The 11919-nt window shown below is 38.4% G+C and overlaps 1 protein-coding gene across 1 annotated transcript in view; it reads right to left on the bottom strand.

Annotated features, from left to right (window-relative positions):
- The window catches only part of LOC106879538 (electroneutral sodium bicarbonate exchanger 1), a 161385-nt gene that overhangs the window by 28771 nt on the left and 120695 nt on the right, over nucleotides 1–11919 (bottom strand). Inside the window, exons 9-11 of the mRNA XM_052967632.1 lie at nucleotides 8817–9035; nucleotides 6048–6181; nucleotides 1725–2259 (exon numbers count right to left, since the gene is read on the bottom strand). Of these exons, the coding sequence (XP_052823592.1) occupies nucleotides 1725–2259; nucleotides 6048–6181; nucleotides 8817–9035 (888 nt within the window). The remainder of the gene's footprint in view (nucleotides 1–1724; nucleotides 2260–6047; nucleotides 6182–8816; nucleotides 9036–11919) is intronic.

Raw genomic sequence — 11919 nt, 5'->3', positions numbered from 1 at the left:
ATATATATATATATATATATATATATATATATATATATACATATATATGTAAAGGATGCTTCTATTGTTATTTGCTCCAATATGTGCTGGCTTTATGTCTGGCTAGGGCTTCTTAGTCAGAAATATATATGTTATTCAAGATATAAGTTAGATGTATGAAAACCATCTAAGGGATAGGTGTATCCAGAAGCACCTTCTCACATTTTATCATTACTAAAACTTTGCGGAAGAGAGATATAGTAAATTTAATTGTCTTCAGTCTTTGTCTGAAGAATATTTCACTGATCCAAATAACAGAGAGTAAAGTCAGAATCTGAACTCAGAACATTAAGATACGCAACTTAATACTGCAAAGAATTTAGTCCTTTGTTTATATCATTTCTTTGAACCATTCACCATCATTGAGAACAATCAGAGGAAGTAAAATAAAGCTATTATTTACAGGGTGTTTGGGCTAAATTTGAGCAACTTTTGTTTTCTTTTTTCAGGAGCTGCTTCCCAATGAATGGCATTGGAGATCATAAAAATTAAAGTTGTAGTTGAGAAAAAGTTAACTGACAAGGAGAACTGGAAGCTATCTGAATATTGGAAAAGAGTTGCGTATATCATGATGATTTGCACCAGGTATCAAAGTGCTGACATTATGACTGCTGCTCATTGCTCTGTGAATACTGTGTGTTGGCACTCTGTCGTTTACGACGTCGAGGGTTCCAATTGATCCGATCAACGGAACAGCCTGCTCGTGAAATTAACGTGCAAGTGGCTGAGCACTCCACAGATATGTGTACCCTTAACGTAGTTCTCGGGGATATTCAGCGTGACACAGTGTGACAAGGCTGACCCTTTGAATTACAAGCACAACAGAAACAGGAAGTAAGAGAAAGTTGTGGTGAAAGAGTACAGCAGGGTTCGCCACCATCCCCTGCCGAAGCCTCGTGGAGCTTTAGGTGTTTTCGCTCAATAAACACTCACAACGCCCGGCCTGGGAATCGAAACCGTGATCCTATGACCGCGAGTCTGCTGCCCTAACCACTGGGCCATTGCGCCTCCACTTGTGAACACTGTAAAGGCTGTAAAAATGTCACATGGACTACTGCAACAGAGATTATGAAGCTGCGGCCAGCAGCCATTCTGAGTGTGTCTGCAAGCTGAAATTCATCCAACAACTGATGAATAGAGCCTTAGGCTCAATTCAGACACCTATGCGAAGCTGCTAGAGATTGTAGTCAAACCCTGAATGGAGAGTGTCACTGTTGGAATGTCATATATGTAGTAGCAGGATTTGGCTCCTTGCTATATTTCTGGAAAGGGTCAGATGTGGTTGTCAAAGAATTTCTATGACTTTGCCAGCCCCATTTTCTGGCCTCCTAATTTCTCCAATTGTAATTAGATGGATTACTATGTGTGGGGCACACTCCACCTGTAAGTTGATGGACATAATCAAGGTGTTCACAGAACTTCCCAGAGACTAGGGACACAGTGACAAATGCATGCTCCAGGTTCCAGAGTCATCTTGAGGTTGGAAACTGAAGGAGGCTACTTTGAATAAACTGTTATCTGCCAGTCATAATTTAGTTGAAAATTTTGAATTTTTTAAAAATACTTTTATTTTTGGATGGAAAATTGTATTTTCTTTTATGCAAACTGTCGAATTTAGCCCAAACACCTTGTACCATATTTTGCATATCAAATAAAATGCAGCCAAATAACATTTACATACATACCCAAGTTGGAAAAAAACGACTGGTCTTAAAGCTTTGTAAGGTATTTGCAATGGTAAATGTCCCAATGAACAGCAGAATTGATAAGAGAAAGGCATCAGGCATGAAGACACAGTCACCAGTGATTTTACCACCAATGCTGGAACAATTGAGTTTAGTAAACTCATTATCAATTGGTATTGTTTCTGTTATATTATCAAAGGGCAGTGAGAAATTGCTTTCAATATTGTTTGTAATATTGCTTGCAGTATTGTTTGCTGTACTGTTTGCAGTATTGTTTGGAAGCAACAGACACATACATTCAACGCTGGTGTCCGGCACATTTGTATGAAGTTTGTAGTCAGCATTTATGCCAATTATCTTCTTAAAGGCTTCAGCAATGAAGATAATGGCAATCAAGCAAGCAAAGCTTTCTTCAGTAAAACGAGTTATGTATCTAACTAAAGCACTCAGATCAAAAGCCACCACCAATAATAGGATTAGAGTTGTCCACAATCCAATCCAACATCTTAATGGTAGGAAATCCAGATTTCTTTCTCTGCAAGTAGAATATGAAAATATATGCTGTATTAGATTCTCAAAGTATTTCATTTCTATTTATTTATTTTTGTAAAACAGGCATTTCTGTATAATTTGCAATAAAACCTTCTACACATGAATTTTTCTTGTAAGATACTGAAAAAATAAAATAACAGCTAATTGTTAATTACTTCAAATGTACAAAGATTCCATAAAATGTATTATATAAAGCGATCCAAGAGACTCTATAGTTGATGCCATTTGAAATACAAAATATCAAATTTAATTGCACCAGTAAGAAACTTGCTTCCCTACCACATGGCTCCAGATTCAGTTCCACTGCCTGGCACTTTGGGCAAGTGTCTTCTACTAGAGGGTCAGGCCAGCCAAAGCCTTGTGACTGGATTTGGTAAGCAGAAACTGAAAGAAGCCTGTTGTGTGTGTGTGTGTGTGTGTGTGTGTGTGTGTCTGTGTAAGTATATGTATATATCTGTGTGTGTTTTTGTGTCTATGTCCCCCAACTTGACAACTGGTGCTGGTGTGTTTATGTCGCTGTAACTTAGCAGTATGGCAAAAGAGACTGATAGAATAAGTATTAGGCTTGAAAATAAAAAGTCCTGGGGTCAATTTATTTGACTAAAACCTTTCAAGGCAGTGCTCCAGCATGGCTGCAGTCAAATGACTGAAACAAGTAAAAGAATAACAGCAGCAATCCTAGAAGTATTTATCACTACAGTTATACTTGTATGAAGTCAAAATATTTTGTGGTATAAGAATAACTTGTAGGGACCTAGCTAGACTTTGCCTGAGATTTGAAACCAAATCCACCCACTTGTTGCTTGTCAAAACGAGCAGGGAATCCTCTCTACATTAAATGATTGATGAGGAAACACTCGACCCCCTAGGACATATGCTAGTCAAGGAAAGGTCAGTCCTTTGCTTGGGGTTTGACCTACATTACTGACCCATAGTCTATATAACAGAGAATTTCCTATCTCTTTCTCTTATGTCAGCTGTAACCAAGAAGCAACACCTTCTTGGCGAACTGGCAGAAACGTTAGTGCGCCGGGCGAGCTGCTTAGCGGTCTTTCGTCTGCCGTTACGTTCTGAGTTCAAATTCCACCAAGGTCGACTTTGCCTTTCATCCTTTCGGGGTCGATAAATTAAGTACCAGTTACGCACTAGGGTCGATGTAATTGACTTAATCCCTTTGTCTGTCCTTGTTTGTCCCCTCTATGTTTAGCCCCTTGTGGGCAACAAAGAAATAAGAAGCAACATCCTCTCTTTTATGTCAGCCAGACCAACAAGCAGCACCTACTTTTGCTTCAGCTTCAACCAAGAACAGCACTCCCCTTCGCCCTCAACTCAACATGTGAAGAGAGGCTTTTCGCCACAAGATAAGCGATGCCACCTTTATCCTTCCTTTCTTCCTTTCTAGTCAGCACCGTGCATTCCTTATTCTTTCACTCTCTACTGACAGACAATTTTTTTTCTACACTGTCAACTACTAACCAGCGAGCCAACCTTGTTGTCACTATCACTATCAGGCAAATGAATAAATATATGTAAATAATATTTCTTCCTTCTTGGTGTTGATTCTTTGATGTTCACTGGTTACTCCGATGTGAGAACCTTCAAGCCTTACATCTACATGCTACATTTAGTAGTGGGCTACATCATATCAACCTGATATCACATCTTTCATCTGGCCCGCTACAAATCTAAAAGGTTATGAGACATAGTCAACTGCTACAAAGGTAAAGGTGATGGCTTAGACAGAAGTAATTAGAGGTGTCAAATTGTTGGATCATGTGATGAAAGTCACAGAGAGGGTCATAGCCGAACTAATTAGGGACAGAGTTAGTTTAGATGAGATGCAGTTTGGGTTTGTGTCAGGGAGAAGCACAGCTGATGCTATATTTCTAATAAGACAGCTGCAGGAGAAATTCCTAGCCAAAAATAAACCTCGGTACTTAGCGTTTGTTGACATGGAAAAAGCCTTTGACAGAGCCCCCCAATCCCTTATCTTGTCGTCAATGTGGAAACTAGGGATAGAGGAGTGGTTGGTGAGAGCTTTACAAGGTGAGGGTTAGCAATGAGTATAGCGAGGAATTCCGGGTAGGAGTAGGGGTTCACCAAGGATCAATCCTCAGCCCCTCTTGTTCATCAAAGTCCTCCAGGCAATAACAGAGGAATTCAAGACAGGCTGCCCCTGGGAGCTCCTCTATGCTGATGACCTTGCTCTCATAGCTAAGTCGCTACCAGAACTAGAGAAGTTTCAGGTGTGGAAGCAAGATCTAGAATTGAAGGGCCTACAGTTAACCGAGCAAAAACCAAAGCCTTAGTAAGTAGGAAGGTGGACAAATCATAAATCCCTTCAGGTAGATGGCCCTGCTCAACCTGTAGAAAAGGCATAGGTAGAAACTCCATAAGATGTACCCAGTGTAAGCTATGGACACATAAGAGGTGCAGCAATATCAAAGGAAGGTTAATTGGGAAGATAATTTTTGTGTGTGGAAGATGCACACATAACTTTTGTGTGTGGAAGATGCATAGGTGCAATAAAAACCGAAAATGTAAAGAAAACAGATTCCATCACATGCCAGGGAAAAAAAAACTAGAAGTAACTGATAGCTTCCATTACCTAGGTGACCAAGTCAGTAGCGGGGGTTAATGTTCTGAAAGTGTAGCTGTTAGAATAAGAAAAGGCTGGGCAAAGTTCAGAGAGCTGCTGTAACAAAGGGCCATTCACTCAGAGTGAAAGGTAGACTGTATGATGCCTGTGTGCGAACAACCATGCTACATGGCAGTGCAACACGAGCTGACTACTGAGGACATGTGTAGGCTTGAAAGAAATGAAGCTAGTATGCTTCACTGGATGTGTAATGTCAGTGTGCATACACGACAGAGTGTAAGCATCCTGAGATAAAAGTTGGATATAGGAAGCATCAATTGTGGTGTACAAGAGAGACGAATGTGCTGGTATGGTCATGTGGTGCATATGGATGAGGACAGATGTTTGAAGAAGTGTCACACCCAAGCAGTAGAAGGAACCTGTGGAAGAGGTAGACCCAGGAAGACATGGGATGAGGTGGTGAAGCATAACTTTTGAATATTGGGCCTCACAGAGGCAATGACAAGCAACCAAGACCTTTGGCGAAAAGCCATGCTTGAGAAGACCTGGCGAGCCCAGTGAGATCGTAGTTGTGGCTGATGCCAGTGTTGCATAACTGGCCCATTTAAAAGCACCCTTCAAGCATTGGGTGATATGTTGTGGCTGATGCTAGTGCCAGTGGCCGATAACAGTGCTGCATGACTGTCACCCATGCCAAGGGCATGTAAAAAGCACCATCGGAGTGCAGCCAATGCCAGTGCAGCCTGACTGGCACTCGTGCCAGTGGAATGTAAAGTGCACCATTTGAGCATGGCCAATGCCAGTGCTGCTTTACTGGCTCTGATGCCGGTGGCATGGAAAAAAGCACCCGCTACAGTCTAGCAGTGGTTGGCATCCAGCTGTAGAAACCTTGCCAAATGAAACTGGAGCCTGGTACTGCCTCCCGGCTTGCCAGTTGTCAGTCAAACCATCCAACCCATACCAGCATGGAAAGCAGATGTTAAACAACAATGATGATGATGACACACACAAACACATGCATATACTTACATATACATACATACTTACGTACATACATACATACATGCATACATACATACATACATACACGTGTATATATATGGTTTGTGTGTCTAAGTACAGATCAGTGAACCATAATTATGGTGGTATGAATATATTTGATTAAATCTTACTTGCAGAAAGAGTAAAGTATCATCTCCAGGACTAACATTGGACCTGTGCTCCCTAAAATATTCAGTGGTTGTCCAGAAAATAATGCATATGCAACTCCAGTAATGGCAGCAGTCAAGATACATTCCATTGTTCCCTGATAATGAAAAGTTGTTCTTAATATTGATTCTTAAGCACAGTGTAAAAACTTCAGTTTAGTTAGTATTAATGTATTCTATGCAGTAAACACCATAAAGTTAACTAGAAATAATTATGCAGCAAAGATAAATATCAGTCAATGACTAGCATTATTTCACTAATTTTGATAAGTATATAGAACATTTATGGACATGTTTCTTTCTTATTATGATCTCAACAGTTAATCATAATCTTCTCAGTAATTGCCAAAGTGGCAATGGAAGAATCACTAAGTAAAAATACAAGATTGTTAATACACTGGTTACAATAAAAAAAAAATAGAATTGTTTAATGAATAAATAACTCAGTGATGCCATCTGCATAAAAATTGAAAGGTAATAGTTAAGTTAGCATTCTGTAATCAGAACCAACGTATTAGAGTTTACCAAGAGAGAATCAACAGCAATTCTATTTCATATTTGAATCATTGTTACAAAGGAAAGCAACAAGAACAAATATGTACAAGAACAGATGGAATCATTTCCAAATCATAACAGTAAATGAAGACACAAGTATTCATCTGTTTTCAATTAATGTTTGGCATAGTTTGTTAACTGGAACTTTGGTGTGTTAAAAACTCCATTGAAATACATTAGCTGTGACTTTAGTATTATTGGTCTGTATATATTTAATATTTAAAGACATAACTTTGTGTTAAGATTTTTGTGTAAATTTTTACTGTTTTTGAACATCAAGAGTTACTGACTTTGCATAAAATCTTTTACTAATTTCAGAAATTTGAGTAATTTGACTGCAACCTTACTGAGGCACTACCTTCAAGTTGGGTAGTGCCTTGCTGTACTCAAAAAGACTTGTCCTCCATAGCAGAAGTGTTAAGTCCACATTCCCTGGTGAAGAGGACTGGCCTTCAAAAGTCCTGTGCTGGTGCCTTGTAAAAAGCAACCACGCCAGTGCTAAGTAATAAGTTCTCATGCCAGTGCCATGTAAAAGTGCTTGTGCCAGTGGAACATTAAAAGCACCCAGCACATACTGCAAAGTGGTTGGTGTTAGGAAGGGCATCCAGCCAATAAAGACCATACCAAATCAGACAGGAACTCGATGCAGCTTCCCAACTCTGGTTAAACTGTCCAACCCATGCTAGCAAGGAAAACAGACATTAAAGAATGATGTGATATATAAGCGATCACGCTTGAATGGTGCTTTTTACGTGCTACCGGCACGGGGGCCAGTCAGCACCCCTGACAATGATCATGCTCAGATGGTGCTCTCAGTGCTCCACTAGCATGGATGCCAGTCATGCAGTGCTGTCATCGAATTTGATTTCGATTTTACTTGCCTCAACAAGTCTTCATAAGCAGAGTTTAGTGTCCAATGAAAGAAAGGTATGCCGAAGTGGGCTGGTTACACCACTGGCATAGGCCACAGGTTATGGTCTCACTTGGCTTGCTGGGTCTTCTCAAGCATAGCATATTTCCAAAGGTCTCAGTCACTAATCATTGCCTCGGTGAGGCCTAATGTTTGAAGGTCGTGATAAAGCAGCAATTAAGCACTAGGTTTGACCTATCAAATATAGTGAGTTCTGAACTGCGCCACTGCTAGAAATAAATCTTCAGTGCTCTCTAGAGTGGAAAGTTGTTCTACTCTAGAAGGACAGAACACTTTGAGAGGCTGGTAATGTGTCTATCAACCTGCCTATATATATGTGTGTGTATGGATGTGTTTACACACACACACAGAGTTCAAATTTACAGAAAACAAAAAACAGGAGACGGAAAAACAAGCAGGTGTACATTATATATATATATATATATATATATACTCTTTTACTTGTTTCAGTCATTTGACTGTGGCCATGCTGGAGCACCGCCTTTAGTCGAGAAAATCTCTGTAAGCCTGGTACTTATTCTATTCGTCTCTTTTGCCAAACCGCTAAGTTACGGGGATGTAAACACACCACCATCGGATGTTAAGCAGTGTTGGGAGGACAAATACAGACACACAAACATATACACACACATACATATATATATATATATATATATGACAAGCTTCGTTCAGTTTCCGTCTACCAAATCCACTCACAAGGCTTTGGTCGGCCCGAGGCTATAGTAGAAGACACTTGCCCAAGGTGCCACAGAGTGAGACTGAACCCGGAACCATGTGGTTGGTAAGCAAGCTACTTACCACAAGCCACTCCTATGTTTTTATGTCAATTTGTAATAAAAACAATTTAACCTTAGACTGAAGAAAATATTTGCTTTGCAGTCAGTCATTCCAGGATCAGTGGCCATTGAAAAAGGGCAATATCGGTGCAGCATATGATCTCTACAGCTCACTGAGCTGATTGTTCCACCATCTTTGCTTTTAGTTATAAACATCTTTCACAACAGATATAAAAACAATGCTTTATTCCATAGATCAATTCTAACAGCATCAAACCTGTATTTTAATAGTTCTAAGTATTTCTGCATCAGTTACAACAAATTTAGCTTCAAACGAGCCATTAAGGAAGACTCATCTATTTTAGAATCAATCTACTGATTGTTACTTCAATAAAAACATGTTAAGTCCATAATTAACAGTAAGGAAAATAAATACAAAAATAATCAATAATCCATTTATCATGAACTTACCATGTACTGATCAGTGGCTTGACCCAAAAGTCCTCCAAATGTTACATTTGGTGTTAGTGTAGCAAGGTAGAGAAATATAATACTGGCGATACATTGTAAATGTAGTGCATCTTTATAGTCACTCGCATACCACTTTACTTTCCGTTTTACATCTGCTATAAGACCGCCAAATAGTCTGCAAAACAGATTAAATTTTGGGTAAAGAAGAGAAACTATGAAAATATTATTATCAAAACTATGAAATATCATTATTAATTACACCATTACTCCATATCCTATTATAGAAACAATGTAAAATATTGGTTACTTTTAGATTAGGGACATAGGTTCTATGTTTTATGGAAAAGGAAATGTGGATTGTGACATTTATGTTTTACCCCAAAGGTATTTATACTGAAAGTAAAAGGAAATGGCTTCACCTGGGTTTTGGAAGTACACCACAGTTTTGGCTTTCAAAGAACTGTATCTCATACTCTTACAGAGCTCCCAGATAAACAATACATGAATTAGTTAGAAATATCAGGATGTAAAAAATGTTTTATGAGATTTTACAACTAGCTTTTAGTCCTAGCATAAGTGAAATGATTTGGAAACAATTCTGATATTCACGTATTCTTGGTTCTAGGCTTTTTACAGCTTAAAACTTTCATACTTCTAAGTATTCAACTATGAACTCTAAGTGATACCAAAGTATTAGCCTAGTAAACTGAGCAATAAACTATGCCAGGAAGAACACCTCACAATATTGGTATTTTAGCTCTCTAATTTCACTGTTATCATATTTCTATGAAAGCATGTGGCTTATTGGTTACAGTTTCTGGATTATTGTGACTTCAATTCCTGTATGGAGTAGTGCAATGTTCCTTTGAGTTGGGCACTTCATTTCTTGTTGCTCTAGGCTACTTAGCATTTAATCTGGCCATAATTCCATCTGTTTTATGTTAAAACTGACTAGATCCAACCTCTCACACCTATCCTACAATGTCATTCTAAAAATATACAAACACACCATTGAAATCTTGAAGCTATAAGATAACAGATGATTAATTCAACAGAATTTAAATAATTGAGCATCATGGATGAGAGAGGGATGGACAACAGAGTATTCATGTCTGTTCGTGCCTATCTTGCAATGTCGAGACAACGAAACACAAGCACACATATATGCATGTATGTGTGTGTGTGTATAGATAGATAGATAGATACATTTCTTTTATTAGCCACACAGGGCTCAACAAAGATGGGACAAATACAATGTAGAGCTTTTCTTTTTGGGAGGGGGAAGAAAAAAAAAAAGTAGGGGTGTGTCGATCAAAAGGGATCGTAGGAAAGGAAAAAGGGGGGAGTTCGATCAAAAGGGATCGAGAAAAAAAAAAAGCGATCAATAGGGATCGTGTATCACAGTAATGTTCTCGTGTAAAAGAGGGGAGGACAGTTTAGGTTTAGCCGTGGAAAGAAAAAAACCTAAACTGTCCTCCCCTCTTTTACACGAGAACATTACTGTGATACACGATCCCTATTGTTCGCTTTTTTTTTTTTTTCCCCCTTGATCCCTTTTGATCGAACTCCCCCCCCCTTTTCCCTTCCTACGATCCCTTTTGATCGACACACCCCTCCTTTTTTTTTCTTCCCCCTCCCAAAAAGAAAAGCTCTACATTGTATTTGTCCCATCTTTGTTGAGCCTGTGTGGCTAATAAAAGAAATGTATCTATCTATCTATCTATCAATTTAGATAGATAGATAGATAGATAGATAGATAAGACAGACAAACAGACAGACTGATAGGTAAATAGATATAGATAGACAAACAATAGGTGAGAGCTGGGTATGTTTAGTATAAAAAACACATCGTACTCAAAAGGATAACTATAACAGAAATCCAAATGGAGCTGATATGAAGGTAGTAATGAAGATAAACAGTTAGGCTTGATATAGATATTACATGGAATATAAAAGATATAAAATGAAAGTACAGAATAGGAAAAGAAAATATGGAATTTCATAACTTGGAGTTATGTAATGATTATAATAATTATAAACTGCTGATGAAATGTGCAACCTGTTACATGGCCATAAGTTTTTGTACATTTCATCTGCAATTTATGGTTATTATGATTGTTATATAAACCCAGGTTTCTTGAAACAGCTGTTGAGTTATAAAATTACATATTTTCTTATCTTATTCCGTACTTTTATTTTGCATTTCTTTGTACTTCATTTAGATATACTTATATCAAGCTTAATTTCATTTATTTCCATTACTCTCTCTCTCTATGTATGTATGTATGTATGTATGCTTGTATGTACATATGTACGTGTGTATGTACATATGCATGTATACAAGTGAGTGAATAAATGAAAGAAAGTGGCTCTTAACACATTTGGTAAGAGTTACATATATCATTTAATAATAATTTGATTCAGTTCCATGCAACTTAAATTCTTGTGTGCTCATCAAATGAACCTACACAAAGTTTCCATCATTCTCGACACAATCAAGGAGATCTTGAGCAACTGAAACCCGAGTGTCTTTTTGGTCAGCTGAAAGCAGTTTTGGCACAAACTTGGCAGACATGCGTCTCATACCCAAATCTTCAGTGATAGCAGACTGAACTGAACCACAACTAATCTGCACATCCTCTAAAAACTCATGGATGTGATTTGTCAATTTCCCCTCACAGCTGCACACACATCTGTAATGTTTTTCTCAGTTCTGCTGGTTGCAGGTCTCCCAGAACGTTTGTCAATATCAACATTTTTCGGCTATATTGGAAATGTCTGAACCACTTGTACACCTGTGTGTCGCTCATACACTCCTCTCCATAAACATTCTGCAACTTTAATTAGGCCTCTGAGCAGGTGTTGCCATGACAACTTTCACTGTCATAGTCAATGTGATGATCATATGTTACACACCTTCCTTCTAAGCACTGCTGTAAACAGTGGAAGTGAGTTTGAATATTAAAACTTAGTGCATATGCACAGCAGAGTTCAAAGTCAATCTGTGCCAAGAGGCTTCACTCTGCATGCTTTAGCTTTGTGACTATGGCAAAAGTCCGGATACTTATTGATCAGACCTCATATATATATATATATATATATA

This window comes from Octopus bimaculoides, chromosome 4 (genome assembly GCF_001194135.2).
Source record: "Octopus bimaculoides isolate UCB-OBI-ISO-001 chromosome 4, ASM119413v2, whole genome shotgun sequence".
NCBI lineage: Eukaryota > Metazoa > Mollusca > Cephalopoda > Octopoda > Octopodidae > Octopus > Octopus bimaculoides.
Note: the sequence above shows the minus strand (reverse complement) of the source record. Positions and strands in the feature narration are given on the sequence as shown.